The sequence below is a fragment of the Rasamsonia byssochlamydoides genome (genome assembly GCF_041956645.1).
Source record: "Rasamsonia byssochlamydoides strain NRRL 3658 unplaced genomic scaffold VTN77scaffold_1, whole genome shotgun sequence".
NCBI classification, from domain to species: Eukaryota; Fungi; Ascomycota; class Eurotiomycetes; order Eurotiales; family Trichocomaceae; genus Rasamsonia; species Rasamsonia byssochlamydoides.
Window position 1 is genome coordinate 400,736 of NW_027192384.1, and position 27,158 is coordinate 427,893.

General features: G+C 50.0%; 8 protein-coding genes across 8 annotated transcripts; 1 reads left to right on the plus strand and 7 right to left on the minus strand.

Annotated features, from left to right (window-relative positions):
• Nucleotides 1-1,535: 1,535 nt before the first annotated feature.
• On the minus strand, nt 1,536-2,072 carry VTN77DRAFT_138 (uncharacterized protein; the record flags this gene model as incomplete). The annotated part of the gene is made up of 1 exon (XM_069417104.1): nt 1,536-2,072. The coding sequence occupies one exon, from the start codon at nt 2,070-2,072 to the stop codon at nt 1,536-1,538; it is 537 nt and encodes a 178-aa protein (XP_069282501.1).
• Nucleotides 2,073-2,290: 218 nt separating this feature from the next.
• Nucleotides 2,291-2,863, minus strand: VTN77DRAFT_139 (uncharacterized protein; the record flags this gene model as incomplete). Its single annotated transcript, XM_069417115.1, has 1 exon — nt 2,291-2,863. One exon carries the CDS (start codon nt 2,861-2,863, stop codon nt 2,291-2,293), a length of 573 nt encoding a protein of 190 aa, XP_069282502.1.
• Nucleotides 2,864-6,087: 3,224 nt separating this feature from the next.
• VTN77DRAFT_140 (uncharacterized protein) lies at nt 6,088-7,284 on the minus strand (the record flags this gene model as incomplete). Its single annotated transcript, XM_069417127.1, has 1 exon — nt 6,088-7,284. The coding sequence occupies one exon, from the start codon at nt 7,282-7,284 to the stop codon at nt 6,088-6,090; it is 1,197 nt and encodes a 398-aa protein (XP_069282503.1).
• Nucleotides 7,285-11,320: 4,036 nt separating this feature from the next.
• VTN77DRAFT_141 (uncharacterized protein) lies at nt 11,321-14,134 on the minus strand (the record flags this gene model as incomplete). Its single annotated transcript, XM_069417138.1, has 5 exons — nt 11,321-11,638; nt 11,699-12,250; nt 12,310-13,235; nt 13,293-13,930; nt 13,998-14,134. The coding sequence occupies 5 exons, from the start codon at nt 14,132-14,134 to the stop codon at nt 11,321-11,323; spliced, it is 2,571 nt and encodes an 856-aa protein (XP_069282504.1).
• A 1,123-nt stretch (nt 14,135-15,257) lies between these two features.
• On the minus strand, nt 15,258-19,176 carry VTN77DRAFT_142 (uncharacterized protein; the record flags this gene model as incomplete). Its single annotated transcript, XM_069417149.1, has 5 exons — nt 15,258-15,721; nt 15,779-15,883; nt 15,944-17,648; nt 17,713-17,957; nt 18,021-19,176. 5 exons carry the CDS (start codon nt 19,174-19,176, stop codon nt 15,258-15,260), a joined length of 3,675 nt encoding a protein of 1,224 aa, XP_069282505.1.
• Nucleotides 19,177-20,158: 982 nt separating this feature from the next.
• On the minus strand, nt 20,159-20,629 carry VTN77DRAFT_143 (uncharacterized protein; the record flags this gene model as incomplete). The annotated part of the gene is made up of 1 exon (XM_069417160.1): nt 20,159-20,629. The coding sequence occupies one exon, from the start codon at nt 20,627-20,629 to the stop codon at nt 20,159-20,161; it is 471 nt and encodes a 156-aa protein (XP_069282506.1).
• An 18-nt stretch (nt 20,630-20,647) lies between these two features.
• Nucleotides 20,648-21,684, plus strand: VTN77DRAFT_144 (uncharacterized protein; the record flags this gene model as incomplete). The annotated part of the gene is made up of 5 exons (XM_069417171.1): nt 20,648-20,682; nt 20,920-20,998; nt 21,061-21,066; nt 21,154-21,345; nt 21,397-21,684. 5 exons carry the CDS (start codon nt 20,648-20,650, stop codon nt 21,682-21,684), a joined length of 600 nt encoding a protein of 199 aa, XP_069282507.1.
• A 3,231-nt stretch (nt 21,685-24,915) lies between these two features.
• On the minus strand, nt 24,916-26,487 carry VTN77DRAFT_145 (uncharacterized protein; the record flags this gene model as incomplete). The annotated part of the gene is made up of 1 exon (XM_069417182.1): nt 24,916-26,487. The coding sequence occupies one exon, from the start codon at nt 26,485-26,487 to the stop codon at nt 24,916-24,918; it is 1,572 nt and encodes a 523-aa protein (XP_069282508.1).
• Between the last annotated feature and the right edge of the window lie 671 nt (nt 26,488-27,158).

Sequence of the window (27,158 nt, forward strand, 5' to 3'; positions counted from 1 at the left end):
TCTTTTAAATATCCTCTAACATCAACATCAAAGAGAGTGCCTCCGTTGTGAGATGATCACTTTGACCAGACATCGGGAGAATTGAGGATATGTCTGTGTGGACGCTCTAGCACGGCAAAACTGAATTTGCAATGCAACAATAGGATCAGCAGATGGACGGATAACGCAAGAAGAGCTTGGTTTCTATTAGGGTGATGGATATATGGGTTTTCGCCAATCGCTTCTTTTTTTTTATTTTTATTCTCCTGCGGAAGAAGAGTCTGAGTTATCACCGGCCGCTTGATAGTCTGATGTATATATCTGCAGACACTTGAAGTCTGTGTGGGAAGGAGATCCTGTCAAGCCACGCCTGGGTGTGTCAAATCCATGCCATCTTCCGTCTCACTTACTGTACTGTACACGTCTAAATTGAACTTGCTCAGAACCAAACTGGGATAATCCTGGTTCACTAACTTCCTGGATCAGCACACAGGTTAGATTACATTAGTTTTTTGTCAAAAATATAAGTAATGATAGGAATTTTTACTGTTCATCTGAATTGAGTCTTTTTTTTTTTAATTTTCTTTGTTAGGTTAGATTCTCCTCACTATTTAAATGGACCAAGTACTGTATGTACACTTGCATACATAGGACAAACCTTTGGCATACTTTTCTGTTAACTATCTAAATTTGACCTGCTGATGGATTTCCATTATAGATAAGTATATAAAGACTTGGCCAAGCATCATATGATTTAGATAGAATCGCATTGAGACAACTATTTACATACAAAGAATAAGCCAAGAGATTATATGACGGCAATTAGGTAGGGCCTTTTATACACAGCTTCATATCATTTTTTACAAGCCCTAAGTCTCGTACTCTACTATTCTCTATCGGCAGCCATGACAAACCTTTTCAATCCCGGAATCAATTCAGCTGTTGCAGAGATCCTTTATCTTTAAAGGAATCACTTGGAGAATATTCTCATGAGAAAACAGAATACTTCCCCCTTTTTTGCTTGTTTCCCACTTCTTCAGCACAAAGAAAGCTTTATGTATGCTTGGGGCAGTATAGCATCACAAAATAGATTAGGATCAAATGGTATAGTAGAGGAAGAGGTGGACACAAAAAAGCATATAATTACTCCGTTACCATCCGATTATTACCCCGCACAATTGATCTATTTAGAATAGATCGTGGACACAATATCACCATAAAAAACTATTATCGTAATTTCTTTTGTACCGGCTTCAATAATTCGATAGCGGAAAAAAAAAACCTTCAGAGTGAAAGAAAAGATAGATAGAAAACTGTCTGTCGGTCTCAATTAGACATTGTAAATTACGCTGTTAAACGACAAGTCTCTACTTCGACACAGGCGCATCTGGATCAGGATTATTGAACCACTCCCTCACCGCGCTACCATACGCACTGAAGTTGAATAATCCAGCTCCAGGTTTTGGCTCGAGCTCCAAAACCACAATCTCATTCGGCTGTCCGTTACTATTCAGAAAACACCCCGGCACATACAGGCTCTGCTGCGGCCCAATGGTCTAGTATCGACCCAGGTTGTTCCCGTTCACCCAGACCACGCCCTTGATGCCGTCTGGCAGAGAGAGGAATGTGTCGCGGCTGGGGTCGGTGGTGCTGCCCTTTGCGTCGACCTGGAAAGACCCCCTGTAGAAGATCGGTGGGCTGTTTGTGCTGGAGGGAGCGAGGGCTGCAGCTGGAGATGAAATGATAGCCGGCAGCTCGTCCAGCTGCAACGAATACATCGCCCAGTTGGTCAGCACATTCCCTCCAACGGTGACATTGCCGACGATTCCTTTAATCTGCTCCACTATCGCAGGTCCGTAGTCGACGCGGCCCAGGTTCTCCACCAGCAGCTGCAAGACATCTCCTTTCTTCAGTTCCACTTCGACTGTTGCAGGGGCTGCGTAAATCCTGTCGATCACGCCTACGCGCTGGCCATTCACATAGACCAAGACGCGATCTCGTGGCCAGTCACCGGGTTGAATCTGCCCTTGCACAGCTGACGCTGCTGTATGTTCGTACAGGACAAACCCATATGACTGATTCAGAGCTTCCATTGGAAGCGGGAATTGCGATATCGCAGTAGGAACAAGATCATCGAAAAGTCCCGCCACCGGCTCCAGTTTGAAACTCGGGACGTCTGTCAGATTCACAGCTGCTGGAACGTCCGGGATACTCCCCGCAGGAACGTGTTTGGAAATGACCTCGCGGATCTGATAATAGATGGCTGTAGGCCTGCCACTCTCGTCCAGGGGCGCCCCATAGTCGTAGCTGGTTATGACCGGCTCCAGAGCAGAGTCGACCCAGAGACCACATTATCGAATCCCCAGTTCGTGCCCCCATGGAACATGTACAGGCTGATCGAGTCGTTGTTCGACAGCACCCAGTCGATATCGTCCAGGATCTGCTGCACCGCCGAGGGATTCCCCACTGTGGTTTGATACGAGCTGTTGGCCGCCCAGTAGTCGAACCAGGTCACGTAGTATTCGCCGTCGAGCAACGGACCCAGGCTGGACGGATTCGTGACGTACTCGTTGCGCGCTGCAAAGCCCGTCTGGGGATCGCCGTCGATCTCGGCCAGCACGCCAGCGATCTGGCCTCCGTCCAGGTCGGCTTGCGTCCCACCATCGTTGGTGTAGAGGACGACGTCGAAGTAGGATTCGAAAATGTCCTTCAACGCAGCGACATAGGCGTGGTCGGACCCAAAGCTGCCGTATTCATTCTCCAGCTGGACCATCAGGATAGGCCCGCCACGCGTGACCTGCAGCGGGGCCAGTTCCTGCGCAATGCGACTGATATACGACCGGGACGCGTCGAGGAACGGCTGATTGTAGCATCGCACCGCCATGCCTGGAACCTGGCTCAGCCACGCGGGGAATCCCCCCCCCCCTTACTCGTTCTCGCCGCAGATATACGGACCGGGGCGAAGCACGACATGCAGGCCTTCTTCCTGCGCGAGGCGGAAGTACGTCGCCAAGTCGTTCTGCCCGTTGAAATCCCACTCGCTGGGCCGCGGTTCGAATCGGTTCCAGAAGATGTTCGAGAAGATGGTGTTGAGGCCCATGGCGCGCGCCATCGCCAGTCGGTCCCGCCAGTAGGGTCGGGGGATGCGCTGGGGGTCCATCTGCCCGCCGATGATCTGGTACGGCTCGCCATTCAGCAGGAAGGATTCGTTGTTGTAGGTGAAGGAGCTTGTTGCCAGACAGAGACCCGGGAGGGTCGAGAGGAGAGCTGACCATGCAAACTTGTTGACATGCATTGTCGTTTATCGCGTCGACATATGTATAACTGAGTGCATTCAAAAATTCCTCTTTCATGACACGACAGTCAGACAATTCGAAATATGAAGGATATATATCATGAACTCACTTATAGATAAATAACAAGCTCCTCCCTCTGTAGTATAATAGGGTTCTGAACGACTTTTCGACCGTCAATTGACACCGAATCTACCCTCCTCAATTGACGATACGGGAGCAGCAATTCTTCTAAAAGAATAGGCTGCTCTCTGTCCAGTGATAAATAGTGATAAAAATAAATATTATTCCGGACCAAATCCGGGACTCGTGATTAATAGAACTAACTAAGTAATAGCCTCGAGTTTATAGACAGGTTCATCGCACGTCTCTCTCCATGGGAGATTATTATTGGTATTACCTAGGTAGATTACTCCGTCCAACCTGACAGGCTGTTCTGACTTCTGCAGGAGTTGATCTGCAGGCAAGACTACTCCTTTCGACAGTAGTAATAGTGGTGGTGGTAGTCGTAGTCTCTGATTGTAGACTTCCCAGGTAGGTAGAAATGCGGGGATTAACAGACAGCTATAATAGTTAGATTATTGGTACCAATGATAACAACACTCGACAACACCCAGACCAATCAGTTATAGTTCTAGTTAGTTCGTTATTCTTCAACTCGGTACTCCGTAGTGAATCGAATTCCCGAGAAGATTTCCCGGGAAATTTTCCATGAATGATATCGATGATATCAGAAGATAGCCCACCTGACCGTTACTTATTACCTAGTNAGTTTTAGCTTCGAGTCACCTAGGGCATATACCTACCTAAAGCGGAAGGTCACAACCGAGTTAAATGGAATGGATCTTCTATCTTCTATTTTATCGTTCTTATCGAAATAATCTGTCTGTCCAGTCTAGACTAGTAATACTACAACAATCACGATCAATCAACACCTTTTTTTTTTCTTTCATTCTGAACAAGTCTTGCAGGTCTCACTTCGCTCGACTGGGAAAATACTTGGTCTATTATGCCAGGAACTTTCGCCCCTAGGACGTATCTACCTATAGTAGGAGGTAGGATTTTTATCTACTTTCCAGGCGGGCTCCCTACCTAGACTAACGTGAACATCGTTCTGGACCAATCGGCAGGAAAAAGAGGACTCTGCAATGCATCTCCCTCTGTATTTGCTACTCCAACTCATTCTTGCCTTCCTCCTGAGGACCTTTGTGGGCTCGGAGTACTTCTCCTCCCATTCCTCTCTCGTGAACCGTGTCCCCGCCGACTTAGGAAGGACGTCAGTAATCTTGGCGTCTAAGTCTGTGGCTATCATTAGTATGTACTCCTAACTTCCAATTGCGTGTATGAGATTGCCAGTTACCTTCCTTGGTCATTGTCTTCCTTGGCTGCAAGGAATAGTGATCACCCCGTTCATGAATGAGGATTAGATCCTCAGGGAGTTTGCCCCTACAACTACTATTTAGTACTTGACTGACAGGAACGTTCCTATGGCAGCCGCTAGCAAACAAACCCTTGGGTAGAGAAAAGACATAAACCTTTCTTCCTCTGTACTCCTCGACCAGCTTGTGCTGCATCCAGGTATTTGGTCGGAGGGAAGCGTCATTCGGACCTATGAATTGTTAATGACGTGTGCCATCATGATTGTCATATTACTTACCTTCATAAGTAGTCGGGTCGAGGGCTTTGTTGCTTGAGCCTTCTGGCCTTTCTTGCCCGTTCGGTTTGAAAGCCGAAAGAAAACAGAATTGAAGTGAAAGAATGGAGGTATTTCGACATATGAAATCTTGATTCAACGATTTCCAAAGACAGGTTGAAATGAGCTGTTGGGAGGCATCTCGCCTCAAGTTGACAATGTGAACGAACATGGAAGAGAGGTGAGGATAAGGGCGAGGCTGTAACAGAGGGAAGAAGGACACGAGGTTGCAGGAGTTTGGAGGGGGGGGCAGGCAGGAGGAGCAAAACAGTGGGAAGTTCCCTTTTACGGTAGGAGGTACCTACCTACCTAAAGCGGAAGGTTACAACTGATAGATCTTCTATCTTTCTTCTATCTTTTTATCTATCTTCTCTCCTATCGAAACAGTCCATATAGTCTAGATTGATAATGATACTACAACAATCACGATCAACAATCACAGTCACAGTCAACACTGTCTGTCTGTCTGTCTGTCTGTCTTTCTTTCTTTCTTTCTTAACAATGTCCCTTTCAGGTACTCTACTATACGCAAGGCTGGAATCAATAATGAGTGCTAAATCATAAAATTAAACGATAAAACCAAGTTTACAAGCAAGTAATTAGTAAATTAATCTTCATCAGGTGTGAGTGCACTGCACTTCAATATCTGGGTAGTTAATCCCATTATCGCATCGATTGATCAATCTACGGATCGGATTTATGGATATGGATTCCCTCCCTCTTCCGGTGTTTTTCTCTCATTTGCAGTGTCACTGACTGATAGGATATTTCTTTAAAAAAAAATAAATACTGAAAAAGAAAAAGGAACAAAAAGAAAGGGAATAAAAGCAGAAGTAATAGTAACTGTTCGACCATATCATATCATGTCATTTTCATGTCCTGCACATAGATTAATGAAAATTCTCTAGGATCAAGATGAACAAACACTCCACTACAATACAATCCGCTTATTACATTCGTAGATAGTTGCCTGGTGGCAATCTAACAGGAATGCATTTAGCCAGTTGAGGTAGCTTCCTCCCAACTTCGCTAACCCTCTCTCTCTATTCATTACACCTGTGCACACATTGCTCTATTGCTCCATGCTATCCTGATAATAATAATTAATGCCTCGAACTATACCTAGATACTGGAACAAACCAGACCGAACCGTCCATCAAGAGCACCGTTCAGCAGATCCAGCCCTGTCTGTAGTCGATCGACCACCAGCTGAAGGTATCTCGAATCTGAGGGCTCGTATTGAAAAATCGCAGAAGAAGCAGTTTTGTCATTTAGTGAATGTGTCTTTGAGAAGCTGGTGATGGTGCTGGTCACGCTGTGCAGGTCTCGCAGGGTATCTTGGGCGCGGCAGAGGGCACGACGTAGAAGCGTCTGCTTGATATTATGGAGTTCTTCATAAGATAGCGGATGATACGTTCCAAGGCGTGTTGCATCTGCCGGACAAGAGAATTCCAATTCCATCTGCCCCATTAGCAGCGTCTCCAACTGCCGAAACGCCATCTGAATGGATGCGATGATGAAGAGAATCAACGATGGATCTTTGGCGCACAATGGACACCTCAACGTCTTCTGACAGGCTAGCAGAGTCGACGTGATGCACTGCAGGCCACTATCAAAGGTGCTCGTCGCGGTGTTTTTGTGGAGACGGATCACTTTCGAGGTTTGTTTCTCGAGACAGTCGCACCTGCTATTAGCCTCCTGGACCATGTCGTCTGCCGCTAGCCAGGGCATGTTTCCAGCTGTATTGTATATATCCTGGATGTGGCCTGGGGCAGGTGGAGGTTGCGATATGTCGTCCTGGCTCTCGACCTGGACCTGCGGTGGCGGACTCATCACATTGATATGCACATTGCTGAAGCAGTTATCGACGCTCTCGGGCGGAGAAAGAGGAAAAGGCGGTGGCCACAACCAGGTATAGGAGACATCTTCCGATTGCCGAGACAAGAGGGGATAGGCTGGAGGATGGACTATAGGAACGCTTTGATTCTCATTGTCAATCCACGTCGGAGCCACCATTGATGGATTCCACTCAAAGGAACTGTCAACGGCCACTGCTGGAAGACCGGCACTCTGCCTTATAGCAACCGAGTTGACCGTCTTGTTTCCCTCACGTCCAGCCAGACCTGCGCATTGCAGTCGTGCCAGCGTCTTGCGGTTGCGGCTCCCCTTTGGCTTGCCGATGCGCGCCGCATAGCTGTAATGGCATTCCTGTTTGTGATTCCGGCAGTGGAGGCAGGAAGATCCTCCAGTGCATCTGACTTTGGCCTGATGGCAGGCATCGCACGCCGATCGAAGTTTGAGTTTGGGAGGTTGAGACATCTTTTCTGGAGTTGACATGGCAGTCACTTGGCTGCAGCTATTCTCCCCCGAAAGCCTGATGATATTGCTGATGATAGACATCTGTCCAGGTTTTGTAGGTCACCAGTCTGACCCTGCTCGTTTCTGTTTATAAAGACCCTCGGAGAGTAGCCATGCCATGGATGTTTCGTTTCGCATCAACCACTTCAGCTAACGTCTCCATTCTGATGCAGGGATTCCTTCCATCTGTGTTACTTGCTCGCCTGTCTCATGAACAGCCCTAATCTCCTTTCTCCGGTCAGCAATCGACGTTCTGTCTTGTGATAGGCAGCTGCATGCGCGCACCTCCATGTTCCGACCCTCGCCACGAGTTTGAATCTCAGCCTATGGCGTCTGTTGGGATTGGTCTAGCGCTGTCAATTATGATGATTGGTGGCGCATCATTCTGCGTGTTGAAGTATGTATGTATGCACATACATGCATACATATAAGTAGCCGGCTATCTCCGTGGACTATCACCATCGTGGCCAGCCTGGAAGTCCAGTTGTGAATTCATCGAAATATATCGTATGGTCGACTGGTGACTGGTGACTGGTGACTGTTGACTGATTAACTTCTCTTGATACTCGTTCCAAAATCTCCTTACCTGTCATGCTCCTGCCGATAGGGCCAGAGCGATATACGACCCTGCCAGGACAGCCTTGACAACATCAATCAACTCGGGGAGTCCGTCAGCACCTTCGAGAACAACGTGGTGAAACGTCGTCGACGAGAGTGTCACAACAGCCCTGCGGCTGGCTGTAATCGCCTACAAATCAGATTTGATTCGGTAAGCGCCTTGGCCCCAATCAACCAGTCAGTCAGTCAGTGGGGCACATTCATCATCGTGGTATGTTTGTTAGCTCAGCCTAGCTGTAGCTGCAGAATTTTGTAATGTATGTAACTCGGGGCAGCACCTTACTTTTGTTTTTGTCAAAGTTCTGCAGCATCCACATCGGGGGCAGAGTTATGCCTGGCTGGGGCGCCTCTCGTAGACGAGACTATGGTAACCGAGAGAGTGTTCGAGGCCTTCTCCAGGTACAGTACATATGTACAGTACGTACATACATAACTCCGGCAATAGGGGCTGTATACTCCGCGTCTGCAAGATGCGCCCTCGTAACACCTCACCAGACGAGTTGGTCAGCAGATCTCGCAGAAGCATGCGTTGGCCATTTAAATTGTCTTGCGCAGCTTGGTAGGTGTAATATTAGTTCTACAGAGAATATTCCGAGAAAAAGGATATACCATGTATGGAAACACCTTAAATTAAGTCTGTCTTTAAATTTAAATTCCATTTGTTACCGTCTTTTTTTTTTTTCATAGTTAATTAAATTCACATCAAGGACTGTTCCCTACAATACCCCAACCACCTACATCTGCTCTCTAGAACCCATCTCTCAAAGAAATAACTAAATAACTAACATAACTCTCGATCGAAGCGGATGTCCAGGATCCAAGTGGACACGGGATGCGTGGTTCGTGTGACCCCTACACGAAGTGTTGTGTCGCACAGGGAGACAAGGGTATTGTTGTCGTCGTCATCATCGTCATTATTGTCCCGACGAGAGAATTGATAGAGGCATCTCATCTCGTTACATTGATTATATCGTCAGGTGTATCCAACAGTCAGCCGAAAGGCATCGAGGCTTGTTTGCTGCTTCGTTTTGTTTAGTCTCGTCTCGTCTCGTCTCGGGTCTTTCACTACCTAGGTCCATACCCCGTACATATATACCTAAATATGGAGGCAGACCAGACCAGACCAGACCAACCAACGAATACACCCTCTCCCTGCTCGCTGTGCTGTACTGTGCTGTGAAACGTCGGCTGCGACGGCATCTCCCGGCCATACCATGTCATGTCATGTCATGTCATCAAGACAAAACAAATCAAAACAAAATAAACGAGAGCACGCAAGTTCTTTGCTTTTTCCCCATCATCGGCCTTCTCCGGACTCGGGACCGAATCGAATCGAATCGAAGCCCTTTCAGGGTTGAAACTGCAGTTAGAGTTTGAATATATATCTGTACACTACAATCACCCCGGCTATGACTAGCACTATATTGAAGTTAAAACAACCTCGCTACACTTATACTTACACTACTGCACTGTACTTACAACCCGAAAATAAATTATATTCATATCCATTCACAGTGTGTAATTCTTGGAATAACCACACATAATCAAGAGCAGATCATGTCAAAAAAAAAATGGCAGGAAGGCACACACTTTTTGATCTTCTCTCCATTTTCTCTCCAATTTTTTTTTCCGTATATATAGAATTAACCAGACCAATCAGAACCAAAGCAGAGTATGAATGCGTGATGATGATGATGAACTGGACTGGATTGAGCAGTCGTGTCATTGTGCTACCATCTCGAATCGCGTGCACGAGGTACAGAATAACGTATGGAACTGGATACATAATGCTCCGATGCGAACTAAGTGAACACGAATAGAAGCAAACAAAAGAATCAGGATCGATTGATGCCCTAGCCGTGCTTATTATCCCAGAATGGTCCTTGGACCGAGCACTATGGGTTGTGGTAGTACTTCTGGATGTTTCAACGCGATTTGATGGTTCTATGACTAAATAGTTTTTTTTTTAAAAAAAAAGTCGATGGGTAATTAATTCTTGTCCTCCCTATATAGAAGAATTATGACTTAGGACTTGTAAGTAAAAAGTTACTTAGTTAGACTCTCAATAGAACAATAATGGGCTCAGAGGACCTCTAGATCTGTTCCCTAATTGGATCAAAAAGCTGCACCTTATTCTCTTTTTTGGAACCGGTTAACTTGCTCCAGGGCTGCACCATCGGCACTAAGGATCATATGTAAGTTTGGGAGGCAAAGGAGGAAAATGGAATTAAAATAAAGATTGATTCTTCCAACACTGGAACCCGATGAATCATCATCAACATCAGCCTTGGGCCCTCAACTCAGGTATTGGAAGTAAGGAAGTAACTAAGTCACTTTAATGGAAAAACATACGTTCAAGGAAGAAATATAAAATTAATATTATTAAATGCACTCATCTAACAGCCAACATCGACATACAGACACATAGATAGACAGAATATAGACAAACGGATAGACAGAGACCCTTTTTGATTAAATTAAAACAGGTTTAGTTCCGCCCATCGACTGGCTTTTATTTTTTTTTTGTATATTATTGCTGGGTGTTGGATCTGGATCGTAGGATACAACAGGTTCTCAGCAGATTGAACAATGAGCTGATTGATTAATGAATTAATTTGATTTAATTTAGCTACCTAGGCACGAAGCACTACAGCTAGTAGACGACTACCCAGGTGTCTGAATAACCTACCTACCTACCTACCTGGGTAGGTAGTCGCCTAAGTTGTATACAAAAGTGTCCGGGTCTGGAACCCTTGAATGGGCCTGTGCCTGCAGCCTATCCGCCTGTATCTATCTATCTACCTACCTACCTACCTATCTATCTATCTATCTGCCTATCTAAGTGCAATGGGAGGAGGATAGATTCGTTCGGTGAAAGCGGATAAAGTAACAAAAAAGAAAAGAGGTGCTATGACACCAACTTCTTGGTGAATCTGAACTAGGTATCTATGTCGTCCGCCAACAATAAAATAAAAAGAAGAAGGGGAAAGAAAATGAAAAGGGAAAGGAAGATAAGAGAAAGAAAAGGGGTACTTGCTTGCTTGCTAAACTAATCTAAGATTGCGCCGACTTCGTTACACAGTGTCCATCCACTCATTCATAGCTTCTCCCCTAACCTAGGAAGAAACAGAAACGAGAAGAAAAAAAAGAATTGAATGAAGTGAGAAGCGACTGGGAAACAGCCTCCCCAGACAGACAGACACCTCACCTCTCACCTCTCCAGAAGAAAGGAAGACTATCTTTTTACACGCCGGTCACTTGCTTATCATCTCATCTACACAATCCATCATCCATCATCCAGGCAGGTATCGTATCATATCATATCGTATCTAAGACAATGGCAACGGCGACAGCCCAGCCCCTCTTTATTTCCTCTACTTCACTGCCTCGGCTCCGTCACAACCCCCTCATACTCTCTCGACCGGATATACTCCAGCGTGCGCTGGAAATGCCGTTTGGGGTTCTCCAGACTCGGGTTCGCCTCGCCATCGTCCGTCTGCAGGTTCGAGTGGATCAGCTCGATCAGGCCGTTCAGGTACTTGGTCGTCACTGTCTCGTTCTGCTGGTCGAAATAGTAGACGTAGCGGTTCAGGATCTCGACGAAGAGCTCGACGGAGACGGCTGTGTCCATGCAGGCGTCGGCGACGCGGAGTGCGCGTTGGAGGCATTCGAGGACACGCTTGCCGTCGCGGTAGAGCTAGATGACGAAGGTTAGTAGGGGAAATTCGAGACCAGTCATAACGAAATTGACACCTACGTTCTTCGCATTCTCCTCGCCTCGGTGAGGGTTCTCTACCACCCACCAGAGGTGGCTGGCCAGATACACCGCCCGACACTGGTCCGGCTTCTTCAGCAGCTTGCTTCCGTGCAAGGCCGCCTTGGTGATCAACGTATCGTAGTTTTCCTTCGAGAACCCTCTGGTTCCATGCAGCGCGCTGGCAATGATACACACGGCCTGGAATTGCGCTCGCGAATCGCTGATCGCGTCTTCGTAGATAGTAAAAGCTTGCGCGAAGAATTCGTAGCTGACCTCCTCGAAACCGGTCTGATCGGCAACCTCGCCGCACATCACAAACAAACGCAGTGCCAGCTCGGCGCAACCAGGGCTATTTACTCGTTGATAGAGATTGCTGATACACTGATGCAAAAACCGGTGAAGCGTCGAAGATTGCGATTGCCAGTTGTCGTCGTAGTGCTCGCGCGCTTTCAACTTACGCGCCAGTCGCAGTGACGCCGTGACGATCGCCGGAGTCGTATATCGAATGCGCTCGTTGCCATCCGCATAGGCCGCCCGAGTTGCCTGAAGGAGCTGATCAAGACATTAGTCTGCTGCCTGCAGACAGATATGACACATATCTTCTGACCTACCTTCAGCTGAGTCTCATTGTCAGGTCCTTGGATCAGGTGGACCAATCTCGCAAGCCATCCTTGCTCCTCGATCGTCTCGTCCGTCTCTCCACGTCGTTGTTGCAGCCCCGGATATCCTGCAGGATGCTGAATCCCTTCCTTGATCAGAACTCGGAGAACCTGCAAGACTCGGTCCAGATTCTCTGCCGTTGTAATCTTGGTCTTGTTGTGCAAGATGTTCCTGATGACCTCGGTAGCGACAGCCCTTCGAGTGGGATATGACTGGCTAGTAAGAAGCGGAATATAGTGCGGCAAGGCCAGTGCCGTGAAGATGGAGGCGTATGAACGAAGTGGGGCAAGGAGGAGATTCAACAGGTTTTGCTGCGCAGGTGTAGAGTGCAAGTCAGCCTGGTCAGCATGTTCGGATGTTTTCTGTGTTGCGTATTCGAGCACTTGATCAACGTATTCTAGTCGGTCCGGATAGATGTTGAGTGCAAGATTGACGAGCGATACGAGCAGAGCGATCGTATCTTGGATAGGCAGGCCCCGAGTTTTGATCAGATTCACTACTTGGTCGTAGAAGATTTCGTAGAGCTTGATGTCCTCCGGAATCAGTTTTGCCCCGTTCGCAGCTGCAGCTGGTTCCTTCGCCTTCTCCTCGGGACATTGCTCCAGCTTTGTGCCGTTTTCTTGTACCGCTTCGCCAGCCGGTTCTTTTCCATCAGAAACTTGCAGCCTCCCCAGTAGTCTGGCCACTGCCTCTTCCTCCTTCTCCTTCCGTTTGGCTGGATCCTCTGTTGTTTCCCTGACGGAATACGATGACAAGCGATCCATCAGGCCGATCACGATCTTTTTCAGATCAACGTGCGGGTTGAGTCTGGCAATGTTTGATAACAACAGATCGAGAGTGTGAAGATGATATTCATCAGGAAAGACCTTCGTAATCACTGCAAATATGGCTTAGTGATTGCACTTGATACTGAGCATGGCTACTGGCTACTCACCCTCAAGAAGGTACTCCTGCGCCAAGACATCGCGACATTGGACGATCTGCTCTAGCAAAGCTGGCAGGATTGCGGCCTTGTAGGTCTCCAGGTCCACTAGTTGGCTCAGCCGAACGATGTTACTCCCTACCAACAGCTCCAATTCCCGTCTCTCCTGTGTTCTTTGCTCGCGCTCTCTCGAATGTCCCTGATGTTGTAACCGAACCCAGAGTTTGTTCATCTCAACGAAATTGGTCAAGATGAAGTTGATGGAGTCCTGGAGATTTCCCTGCGGCCCATCACCCGTTCCGGTGGGTAGATGATCTCTCGCCTGTCCGGACAAGTAATATCGCAGGAACAGCCCGCGGACGGGGTGTTGTACACCCCTACTCATCTCCATCATATCCTTCATGATCTCCTTGACGGGGGCATCTGGGATAGACATGTAGACCGTACCCACGGTGATCATCAGGTAGAGTCGAGGGATGATGTTGCCGGCATACTGCACCAGTTCGTAAAGATCGGCCAGGTGGTTCACCGGGTGGTTCTCGCGCAGGTACACGGCCAGATGTCGTAGCGCATCGAACACGGCCATGTACAACTCATAATACTGCTTCGGGCCCAGACTCGACGTGCGCAACTCGGAAACAAAGGTCGAACTAGCCATGATTTGAAATGTCAATCGCCGAATTTGGCTGCCTGCAGATCCAGAGAATCAAAACTTACGCGCATTTGAGAGCATCCATCAACTTGCCGGGAGTCTCCAGACATTTTCGCATCATATGCGACTGCTGTCGCACCACTCCCAAGGCCTCCTCGAGCAGGCGACCTTGGTCCTCGGAGGGGTTGGGCGTGCTGGACATTGTGCTGAGGAGCTTCGGGTCGGCAGCTGACACCAAGGAGAATTCCAATCACCGTTGCGGAGCGTGAAAAGCCCTTGAAATCCTTCCGCACAGCAACTATCGCTCCATTAACCTGTACAAGCAGCGCGGTGGAAGGGGGGAGGGAGAGGGCTGGTAGTTGGGTTGTTCATTTGATGATGCACGAGCTCACCGCGATGATAGACGGCAATGCCCACCCAGCCGCGAGTTAGCGTCCCTGCGCTAAACCAGGAACCTCGACGTCAGGCAGTACGACTGTACTAGGGAACTCAGGCCTTATCAGTGCATCTCTGCAAGGTTCTTTATGCAGGTTCTTGCGGTCATTATACACCTCATTCTTTCTGATTGATATGATCTACAGTCATTCAGAGCACTGACAAACGCATGATCGATGATGAAGATTGATTACGTCATCTAAGCTGGGGCTTGACAAGAGACTACTGGCGAACAGCGAGACTGTCAACGAGTTCGAAGATACCAGGATGAGCCAGGATGAGGGAAATCGTAATGGTGAAACAGTCATCGAAACTGTTTCATGATTTGGTCATTGGTCATGTTGTCGTTTACTTTTCCTTGCCTGCCTCGGCAACCTAGAACGACAAACTACCCTTCCTGGACTACATACAGTACACAATACGGAAAAGCGAGAAAGGCAAAAAATGGTGACAAGAGTAGGTTCCAGCAACGACGCATACGATGCGGCTTCGGAAAGAAAGCAAAAGGCGGGAAAGGAAGGGGCGAACTGATCCCATTCAAATAAGAGCCATCAGAAAAGAAACTCCACAAGAGCTGATGGCATGATGCTGCGTGAAAACACCAAGGATGAGACCCTGACATGCAATGGCTTTTAAAGCGCGGAGTAGTGGGACCTCGGAGGGAATATCTGCATAAGTGGGAAAATGACAACACACGAAGAAGACGCAAGACGCAAACAGCCCGAAACCCAGCAGAGCCAGCCAACACAGACGTACGACAGGACGCCTGAATGCCTTGAATGAGCTTTGAAAACCCGACTCACTCATGAGATAGAAGAACGACAAGCTAGATCAACTGTAGAAGTCCACTAGCTAATCTTCAGAAAAGACGAATAAAAGGAAGAAAGGTTCTAGAAGCTCGTCGGCGAGGTGAACTGTCTAGACCCGGAGGCTGCGCCGAACCCACCAAAGGCTGGTAGGCTGCTGCTGGGAACAGGACTGCCAATATCACCCGGTACGAGACTCCCACGATGACTCGATAGTGCGCTGTTGGTGTCTGGCTCAAATTTGACAAATTTGGCATCTCCCTCTTCCTTGACGGTGAAGGAGCCACCACCATTCTGGGGATTGCCCTCTGTGTCACAGATATCGAGCATCTCATTGAGAGATATAGGAGGTTCGTTGGGCGGCTTCAATTGCTCGACCTGACGAAGCACTTTGTTGACATCATGGAAGCCGGATGCACCTTTGGACGGGCTCATGGCATTCAGGTTTTTGCATGCTTGGATGACCAACAGCCGAATTGCGACAGGACGGGAAGTGTGCGCCCGATGATGGCCGCCAATACCGAATGCGTGATTAGGCCAACCGCCACCTAGACGACGTTAACGCATGAAGTCGATCACTTGGGGGAATTTGCTAAATAACTAACCAGTTCCAGTACCCCAAGTGGATGCTCCTGGGAATGGGGGTACTCCAAACGGACCCTGCGTACTCCAGGTGCCTCCTGTTCCTGAAAAGCTTGGATGCTTTGGCGCTACAGACAAAATGTTAGTGAAAAGTCTGCCTTTCTGTTGGCCTTCATCACAGCACTTACCACCAAGCGGGTCTGGAAACAACGGGGAAGCACCGAAGCTTGCACGAGATGGCCCAAAAGGACCTGGAATAGGTGGTGGACCAGGTAGGGACTGGGACAGATTGGACGTAAAGGGAATGTCGGTATCGTCCAGAAGCGCACTGCTACCTAACTGAGCACTCAACTCATCCACATCCGACTGCCCCGACTTCTCTCCCTCCTTCTGCGGGCCCGAACTCGAGGGACGCTTGATGGGAGTTGGTCTGGAAATCGGGAGCGTCTGAGCTTGAGTCTCCAGAGGCGATCTCTCAAAGGAGCCCGACGCCTGTCTGGAATGTCCCTGAGATCGTCCTGTCGGTTGAGCGGTGGATATTGGCCCTGGAACAGGCGGCTGTCCGGAAAACGGTAAGTTATCCAGAGGGAACCCTCGACCAGGCGGTTGCACTGGGCGACCAGGGCTGATACCCGGAGGAGGCATGGGAATTCCATTCGGTGTAGGAAAGCCCCTAAATTGACTCCCGACGGGCCCGGAATGCGGAGGGTATAATGGGATGTTCTCATGGCCGATGGGACGCGGCGGTATCCCGGATATGCCGGGCGGAGGATGTGTAGGTAACCCATTCATGGTAGGGAAGCCAAGCGGATGAGACCTGCCTGCGCCTCCCAACGGAGACAAGGGCGCCGAGGGTTGAGGATGATGCAGAACCGGTTGTTGAGGAAGACCGATCTTGCCGGAAGAGCTAGTCGGAGTGCCAGACGACTGTGACAAGGGCAACGTCTGCGGCGAGATCGAGGACAGAGGCTCGGTAGCGGTCGCTGGTTGGGAATGCGGCGACGACGTGTGGGATCCTTGCTGCGATGGCTGACGGGGACGGGCGGGCGTCGGGGCCTTGGGCACGACGGGCGTCGCGACCTGGAAATGCGGAGAATGCACGGCGGAGGTACCCTGGGGGTGCTGCAAACCCGGTGGCACAGGAATCGTCCCAGGGCCAGGTTGTGATGGTCGTTTCGTACCAGGGGCAGTGGGCTGAGATGGCGGCGCAGCCTGCGCTTCGCTTTTCGCTCGCTCCTTCGCCTCCTGCTCTGCCTTCGCAGCAGCCTCCTTCTCTCGCTTCGCCTGTTCTTCTTCCCGGGCCTTTCGCTCCCGTTCCTCCTTGGCTTTCTTCTCACGTTGTTCCCTCTCTTTGGCTTCGCGCTCCTCACGCTCCTTCTTCCGAGCTTCTTCACGCTTCTTCTTTTCGCGTTCTTTCTGCTCGCGGTGCTTGCGCTCTTGTTCGGCTTGCCGCTCGCGTTCCTCCTGCAGTCGCCTCTGCTTCTCCGCTTCTTTTCGGAGACGCTCCTCTTCTTGTGCTTTCTTCTCGGCCTCTTTCTTCTTTCGCTGCTCCTCTCGTTTTCGTCTTTGTTCCTCCTGTTTCTTCTCCTCGAGAGCACGAGCGGCTGCCTCTTCGGCCGCTTTCTCCGCCTCGCGTCGAGCCCTTTCTTCCTCACGAGCCTGTTTTTGTTGTCTCTTCTTGTCTTTTCGCTTCTGGGCTTCACGGGCTTTCTTCGCCGAGCGCTGTTCGTTCAAGTTCTGCTCCTCCAATAATTCTTGAAGGAGCAGTTCCTGTCGCTGTTCGGCGACCTTTTCCCGATATGCCGTCAAGACTCGTTGCTCGAACATTCGGGCAGCAAAGATCTGGAACATGCGTCTCCCTTCTTCCATGCGTTGCTCTTCCGTCATTGCATCCTAGACAGCACGGGTTAGTGCCGTGATTCCATAGGTAAATTCGTAATCTACTGGCGGAGCAAACCATTTCATCTTCTTCGTATTCCTCATCGTCCTGGCTGTCGTAGTCGTCGTCCTCTTCGTCATCGTAGTCATCCTCATCGAGAGGTCCATGGTTGTGGCCCGCGTGGAGAGATTGGTGCGCCGCAGCCATTCCGTACTGGGCATCTTCCTCGCGTTGCATGCGGCGTTCAGCCAACTGCTCCATCATGTCGATGAAATGCTTGCCATCATTCTTTAAGAGGTCATCTGCCACGGTGAGAATCCCATCTAGTGCCAAGTCAGCCATCGGGTTCACTCGAAAACGCCGTGAGGGATGAAACACTCAGGTACCTTTTACGGTGAGACTATTCCCGAAGGCAAAAAAGTCCGCTCGAGCATTGCGGCTGGCCTCATCTTCCAAGTCGTCGTCGCTGTATGGCTCGTCATCTTCGTCGTCCTCGTCATAATCCTCTTCCAACTCTTCTTCGTCATCGGGCAACTCATGGACCCGCCCCTGCGAAGGGTGATGGTGACCATGGAGGTGCGTATGCCGGTCGAGAGAATGTAGACGAGGTTGATATAAGCGGGGTGGGGGGACAATCGGGGCACCATTCTCGAAGGCACCTTGATTGTTGTTGGCGTACTGCTCAAGCTCTTCATAGTAGGCGTCGTACAGCACCTCGAGCTCCTCCTCGATAGCTGTCCGCTTCCGCCCACAGACCGTACAGCTGCACGAATGCTTCTGCTGCTCCTTCATCTTCTTCAACACGGCATCCTTCTCCACCTTCACGAGCGCGCGGCGCTCTTCCTCGCCCAACTCGAGCCAAAACTTCTTGATGTTTTCGCGTTCTTCCTGGGTGGAAGTGTTCCAGATGCGATCCTTTGACGACTTCTTCGATGGACGGGATGTGTTATTCTGCGGTTGTCGGTTTGTGGAGGCGGATGGCGTTGAAAGAGGGGTCGAGCTTTCGTCGCCCACAGTCTGCGAGCGATCCTTTTTGGACTTTTTCTTCTTCTTCTTGGAACTCTTCGTCGTCTTGGACTCCTGCTCCTCCGGAGCTTTACCATTCACCGCGCCGCCGGAGGCATGGGCCTCGTCCCCGTGCTGTTCTTCATGGTTGGCATGGTCATGGTGTTCGCCATCCTCCACGTCCGAATCGGCATGCTCTCCGCTGTTGCGACGAGCGTTTCCATCCTGATCTGTCGGCTCTGTCGACACGTCCCCGTTCGGGAGCTTTTGCTCGGCGGCGAGGCGGGCAGCCTGCTTCTGCCGTCGCTTCTGCTTTTTCCGGTTCACGGATGGCGCCATGGTCTCGGGATGAGACGACCGCAGGTCGGAAGTGGAAGTCGAAGTGGAAATCGATGCAGGGAGCTCAGTGGCGGGAGATGAGGGAGGGGAGGGTTTGTTGTCGTGCAGGGAACTTGAAGACGTAGACGCGTTGGTGTTCACACTCCGTGCAGGCGAATTGCTTGGCGCCGTGGTAGGTCGATGGAGAGTAGCAGGCATGCCGCTGTCTGATACAGAACAACGGAGCCCGTCAGAATGGCGGTGCGACAAGGAACATCCAGGCCGCCGCAAAGACCCTCCCTACGACCGGAGCACCAGGACCAGAGGGAGCAACCAGGAGGACCGGCAGTGAAGACACTCCACGGATCTGAGACAGGCCAGAGGCAACTGTAGCGGAGGAGAGGCGGCCGTGAGGAAAGGAATGGAGGAGGACGTTGGAAGGAGGGGAAGGTCCCAAGCCGCCGGCGGACTGCAGGAAAGGATAGGATAGGACAGGAAAGGCGGGAAGAGGGCGGAGGACGAAGGTCGTATCGGAAGGTCAACAGGACAGGCGAGAAGCTGGAGTAAGGGCCTGGATCGTTGCGCAGCAGGCCAGCGGGATGCGTGTGGTGGTATGGTGGACGGAGATGGGATCAAACGGTGATTTGGATGGTGGATCTTAACGCGGGCAGGCTGCTGGGCTCTGGCTGGCCCGAAAGCCGCTGGCGACAAGGCGGGCGCTTTAGACGCCGCAAGCGAAGTGCAACAGCAGCAAAAAAGCCGAGAAAAAGGGCCAACCCCGAGGCCTGATCAGGCAAGGCAGGAACCGATTTAGATTACGATAGTGATACGGACTATGGCTGACAGCCTGATCGACACGGACAGAGGGCTGAGGTGGAGGCGGGATAGGATGCCCAGGATGCCCAGGATGCCCACAGGGCCATAACTCGAACTCGGCCATGACTCCTGACTGACTGATTGCATCTCTACGGATTCATGCCAAGATCACTCACTAATTATTTAATTATTTACTTGGCGACAGCAGTGTCTAATCGAGAGTCTTCGTTGATTAGTGATTATTAGTTAGGGAGAACCCCTCCACCTAGATAAGGTGGCTGATAATTCCATTGCAGTGGTCCAGACCTGTACGGAGAACGGAGTAGAGCGCGTGGTTTCTTACTATTTGCTTTTTGTTTTCGCAGTGCGCGTGTTGTTTCCTCGATCATTCACTGCTGAGGCGTTCACCCGCTCTGAGACAAGAACGCTCAGCCACGCAGCCCCGGGCCCATCGTCGTCTGGAGTTAAGACAGTCTACCCCGTGCTGACCTGGCTGCCCGCTAGAAGAAGAGAAAAAAGCCAGGTTTATTATATTAGAAAAAGAAAGCCCACCTTGGACTCCATTACTCTGGTTTTCCTCCTCCACCTCCTGCCAGTGTTCCTGCCGGACGTCAATTAGGTAGCTTGTTAGCTGGCATCGGCCTCTCTGCATTGCCGGATCGTACGTAATTACATTGCATCCAGAACAGAACACTGCATCCACTTGACTGCACCCTCCCACCCACCTCTCAGCCCGACACAGTGCTCGCTGTGAGTGCTGCGATTTCTCTCTGTTGCGTTTGCGGCTGATCTCATGTCTGTGGGTGTGCAATTGACTTGACGCTGGACCGTGACTAGATCGTTGCTCCCTGATCATCGTCCTGAGTCGCCCACCATGGCCCAACAACCGACAGACAACGTGATGCGGAGGTACGTTGGACGCCCCCTCAGCGGGAAGGAAGGGACTCGAGATAGTCGAAAGAAATTCCCTGGCTAGATAGAGTCTGCTGGCGATGCCTGAGACTCTGAGGTGTATCTTACGTCCTGTGCACCCCACAGGCCTTGCTTTCGACTGGAGAACCGCCTTTCCTTGATAGGTCTTAGGACGGGTGGATCGGACAGCCATGAGATGGAAAATATGTCACTAACTGTATGACGTGCCTTTAGGAAGCTGGTCATTATCGGAGACGGTGCCTGTGGGAAAACGAGTCTGCTGAGCGTGTTTACGCTGGGGTACTTTCCAACAGTGAGTACGATCCCAATCAGATGATCTTATGGAGTTGTTGTCTAACGATGAGCTTGTGACAGCATTACGTGAGTAGCAGACACCCCTGATATCGCGTTGGTAGTCTATATTGGAGGAGGCTGTGGTTCTAATCTGACGTCGTCTCGTGACATCAGGTTCCGACGGTTTTCGAGAACTACGTGACCGACTGTAGAGTGGATGGTCGTTCGGTGCAGTTGGCACTATGGGATACTGCTGGTCAGGAAGATTACGAGCGACTACGGCCGTTGGCATACTCCAAAGCGCACGTGCTGCTGATTGGGTTTGCCGTCGACACGCCGGACTCCCTGGAGAATGTCCGACATAAGGTCAGTGATTACCCAGCAGTATCCTATAGACTAGAGTCTGACGAATGGCAGTGGATCGAGGAGGCGAACGAGCGGTGTCCTGGTGTTCCCATCATTCTCGTCGGGTTGAAGAAGGATCTCCGTGAAGACCCGGTAGCAATCGAGGAGATGCGCAAGAAATCGCAGCGTTTCGTGACACCCAAAGAAGGCAGCGACACGGCTGCTCAGATCGGAGCACGAAAGTACCTCGAATGCTCGTCGCTGACGGGCGAGGGAGTGGACGACGTGTTCGAGGCGGCGACGCGCGCCGCGCTTCTGACGTTTGACAAGCAGAGGAACTCCTGCTGCGTTATACTATGACGGATGCAACAGCAACAGCAATGCAACAGCCGATGACTTTCTCCCTCGATCTCGGTTCGGATTCACTTGTTGGGCTCTGGCTGGCAGCCCGTCCTCGTTCCATCCCATCCTGACTCCTTCCACGACTATACCTCTATCACGCATCGACTATGTCATTCTCCCTCATCCTCTCGTTCATGGCACTCTACATCCGGTTCGAGGAAGAAAACAGCTGAAGAAGAACCGAACCGTGAGTGCTGGACTGGACTGATCTGATCGACCGACCGGTTGAACCGTTCTCGCATCAGTGGCGTTTATGCGGCGTTCATCATTTGTCTATGTTTATGCCTGCAACTAGTACTTTACCTGCCTGTATCTGTGTCTGTGTCTGTGACTGTGACTGTGAATTCGATTGATCGATATCCTTTTGGTTGAGGTTTACAGAAAAATTCGGTTTTTTTTTCTCTGCCTGTGTATTGATTGGTCCATTCCGTTCTTTTCGGGTCGATAATTGTCTACTTGCTTGGTTGGTTGCATACGTGCATGACTTTCTGATGCTGTAGCGTGTCGATGTCTTTCGTTTCGCTTCTCCTTGTCTTGTGTCGCGTCTTCTCTGCTGTGCTGTCTTTCGAAGCGACTGTCTGCACCCCTAGTTGGTTTGACTTGATGATCACTGGCCTATCTCCGACCGTCTCCGTCGTTCCTTATTTTCCTTCTCTTTTCATGTGTGTCTGATGATCTCCTTTTTCTGATCTTCCTATCTTCCTCCTTTCACGACCTACCTACCCGCTCCTTATGACGAGTCATCAACAACAGACAGAGAGAAAGAAAGAAAGACGCACGAGAAGAAAATAACCACTGGACTGGGCCTCTCTTTTTTCCTTTTTTTTTTCTTTATTCTTCCAAAGAGAAGACTGCATAGTTGAGCAGAATAAGATACTATCCATCAACCTAAAAAAAAAATACACCAAGTCACAGTAAATATAAGTACAAATAGTAAATACGCCAGTTTCAGTGTCTATAGCACTCTTTTCTCTTTTTTTTTCCTATCTTCCCACCCTTCTACTTCCCTCATCATGATCTACTACTACCCGCTCCTTTATGATGTGTCAGGAACATACAGAAAGAAAAACGCACAAGAAGAAACTACCTACTAAACTAAAACTACCCTTCTTTCTTATTTATTTTCCCAGTGCGAACACTGCAGGAATTGAGCAGAATAAGATACCATACCATTACCATACCATACCATCCATTCAAGAAAATGATCCCGGCCACAGCTACAGCCACAGCCCATAAGTATAGTACAGTATAAGGAGTAAAAATAGGCCAGTCCCAGTATTCTTTAGCAGGATTCCCTCCAAGCTCAATTAATAATCGTCGAAGACAGAAAAGAAAAGCAGGAAAGGAGTGAATAAGTAAATGGTTCTACCTAAGGAATGATAACATGATACTATCCCCCGGGATACAGAAACATACTCATTATTCAGGCAGGCAGTCAGTCACGCAGTCAGTCAGTCGATTCTTTTTTTTCCCCTCTCTGCATTCGTAATATACATGTATATACAAAAAGGAAACAAAAAGAAAAAGAAGAGAGCAGTTCACCATCCGCCGTCTGGACTGAAAGCAAGCTCATAGACAAACATAGGTACTGTACATACATACGTATGTACCCAAGTCCAACGTCTTTCGTTCTTTCTTTCTTTCACAAAGCAGGATTTTCCTTCGAATTGGAAACCCGACTCAACCCAACCCAACCCAATCCCAACTCAACCCACATTCTCAATTTTAATTAATCAAGATTGTTATTAATTTACATCCTCTTCCAATCATGGTTCCACCCCTCCCGACTCGGATACTCCGTCTGAAGTCGTCCATACTCAATGGGGAACAAATCCGTAAACACGCCCCGCTTGTTCATCGCAATGCGGAAGAGCTTCGCTCCACNGGGCCGCAGCCCGTTCGGAGCTCTTCGCATGCCGCGGACATGGCCTGGTACTGCCGCTGCAGCTCCAGCTCCTTGGCCTTTCGCAGCTTGGCCTGGTACAGGTGCCAGGCGCGGTGGATGGTCCAGTGGCGGAGGTAGCGGTTGCGGGAGAAGCGGAGGGGGCGGGGCGTGAGGGGGTGGTAGAGGAAGTAGCGGATTAGAGCTGGGGGAAAAAATAAGTCAGTTTCACTTCTGTCGATTGACAGGTAAAGAAAACAAGGGGGGAAGAAGGGGGGGGGAGAGTGCTGCGTACTGATTCTCTTATCAAGCTTGACATTGCCCTTGTTTCGCTTCGCCAGCGGACTCGTCGTTGAGAATGACGCTGTCGTCGTCTTGCTCGTCAGCGAAGTCGCTGCTGCTGCTGCTGTCGTAACCGTCGGTCGAGACGAAAATGACATAGGGATCTTGAACACACTGGCGAGGGACGCCAGGACTGGCGAGAGCGGCCGCATTGCGATGGTCGTTATTAACGTACTGTACGTACGTCCCGGATAGAAAATGAGAAAGAGTCGAAATGATTAAAAAGGACGGAGAAAGAAAAAACGGTACTGGGTCTGTATGGAGGAATAAATGATGTATGTATGCACCCTTAGCTTAAGGCTAGGTACTGGAGTCGGTTGTCTGGTCTGTCTGCTGTCGTCTGAAAATAATCGATCCCGCGAATTCAGGTAAGGAATTAGCCGCGGACGGGCGCTTTGTTATTACCTCACTGGTTGGTTAAGCGCAGGTGATCGGAGATGGCCCGCTCATGTCACGTGGTACTATACGCATCAACTTTCAGGAACGCTCAATGAATGCAACTTGCAAAGTTTCCAAGATCTAATTTGACCATCATCATCAAGATACTTGAATGTAATCGCTGGTTGGTCAGATGGGTCTTCAATTTCGTCTATCAAACGACGAATGTTGCTGATGCGGTCTTGGAGGCGTTTTTTAAGAACATTGCACTCATTTCATGCGGAGACATGACAACAGGCCTCAATCATGCGGCGCGTCCAACTATGTACGTTGTTTGATGAGATATCTTCTTCTACAGAATCGAATATAGAATATTCGACTGGCCAGTCGAAATGTATGCGGCAGCACTTCGTTACCAATTTCATATGTATGTACTGGGGTTTCTATTCCAACCTCAGGTCCACCTGTAGAGGGTTATCGTTATAGCAGTCTTCCTACCCGTCAATCCCAACGCCGTCGAATGCATCATTACTCCGTAATCGTTAAACAGCAAAAGAAAAGGCTCAAACCCAACTGGCAACTGGCGACTACCGTACAACCTGCTTCTTCGCCCGGTCGTAATTCAGCACTCGGCGCTTCCGGTGCGTCTGTGCCAGCTTCCATCGACAGTACAGAATCAATGCATCCTTCAGCAGCACAAACAAGCACCCGCCAACCACACTGCGTCCCCATCGACTCTGTAACAGCCCGGTCTTGGCCCGTTCGAGAGTCGACGGTGGCGTCGTCCACGACTTAGGCAAAATCCACTTCAACAGCCCGCCCATGCCCGCAGAAATCGCCGGGAACAACAGCGCCCCCAGGATGGTGTCGGCAAGGTTGCTGGTATCGTGAATCAGTTCCTCCCGGTGACGGCCCAGGATCTGTCGATCCCGATTCTGGCCCGCGGCTTGGTTCTGGACGCCTTGACCATCGGCGTTCTGTTGGTTGTCCACCGGCACGTCGGGTACGTCTGGCGGGATATCATGGTCCTGCTGGTCATCACCAACCCCGAGCTGCAACTCCAGGTCGATTTCCATCAGGATCTGCCCGTCACCCATCTCGCCCAATGCAGCGGCTCGTCGCCGACCCTGACCACCGGCCTGACCCTGCCGCTGGGCTTCAGCCTCCTCCTCCTCCCCCGCGCGAGGCTGGACCTCTGCGATCCATTTCCGCTCCAACTGCCCAAAGACCCTCTCATAGAAGGCGCTGTAGAAACTCTTCACGTATGGAAGAGCTGCAAAAGTCATGGCCGCACTCGGCGGCCACAGACTGCCCCCTTGTGGTTCCAGCCCGCTGGGATTATGTGTCGCAAAGAACAGCACCGGGATGGCCGGCAGCAGACCCTCAGCGTAACGGGTCCGGGAGAAGATGAGCACCAATGGAATGAGAGGAAGGCCAAGGTTCAAGCCTGGATTCCAGGACCCGTCGGCGCTGTCCTCAAAAATCCGCCGGGCATCTTCCGTGCCAAAGACGAAATACATCGAATACACGCCGTGCGCGCAGCACCCCGCCCAGACCGTTCCTGCCAGTGTGAACATCATCCCCGGTAGAACTAGCCGGCCGGCCAGCCTCTCCACTGCCCGGACAAGATCGACCACGTAGCTGCGGGGACGCGAGATGACGATTTCGGATTTGCATTGGGGGCACTGCATCTTTGCCCCGCCATTGCGCTTGCGGTTTCGAGGGTTCTCGAGATCGGCGAGCCAGTCCAACAGACAAGCTTCATGCGCCGTCAGAGCGCACGGGCACGGAGATCGCCATTCTGAATTGAGTGGCGAGTCTTCCGTCTCGTCGGTGTAGCAGATCCAGCACTTTCGTGGCTCCTGTGTCGCCAGGTGCTCCGTGCGGGGTCGTTCAGTCCTCGCTGCATCGCTCTCTTCGTTTTCTTTCGCCGCGCTTTGTGATTGCGATGGCGCCGGTGATGGTGATGCTACATCAGATTCGACTGACGACGACGGGCGATTGAGCAAGACAGTTTGAGAATCCTCTGCTGTCTCGTATGATGGCTGAGCTTCGCTGTTTGCCCCAGAGTCAGCCCATCCGCCGGCGCTGGCAGATGAATCTTGATCTGAGGAACGGCTTCTGCCGGCGGCAGAATGTCTTGGTGGAAGCGACGCCATACAAGTAAGCGTTTTGCTAGGTAAAGAGAATGGGAATAGAAACAGGATTGATGAACAACGTCGAATGGTTTAGGAGCCCATCTCGATAATGATAATGGATACAATGATAAGGATGAAGGTTAGGGAAAAGAGTGATGCTTGGTAGTGAATGGGAGGCAAGGTTAAATGATGGTCTCAGATCGAATGTGAGCGGCGGCGATTTTGCGGAGGCGGCAAGAGAATGAAGCAACTCCGCACGTCAGCGACGTCACGTGACTTATTAAATCACGTGACTGTGACAAGGCATCTCATATCAAGTCCAAAAGCCATGGAAAAATCATCCGGAGAATGGTCATAAACAGTTACGAGTTCATGAGTCCTCTGTGAGGAAAAAATTATTCGTGCCATAAAACTGCATGTTTTTACCACTGCCCGCACGCGGATTCGTAGTCTCCGAAACGCATCAAAATCGTCATTATGTACAGATGACAGGCAAAAAATAATCGAAAGATCATACAAGCTGCAACAAAAATGAGCGAGGCAAAAGAAAAGGACGAACCGCAGAATGGCAGCGATCAATCTGCCCGATTTGTAGTTTTTGACCCGTAGCTTTCGTGTAACTTTTTCCGGAAGAAAACCACCAGAGAAAAAACGCCATGCATATCCACTCAACGTAAGACAATAAAAAAAAT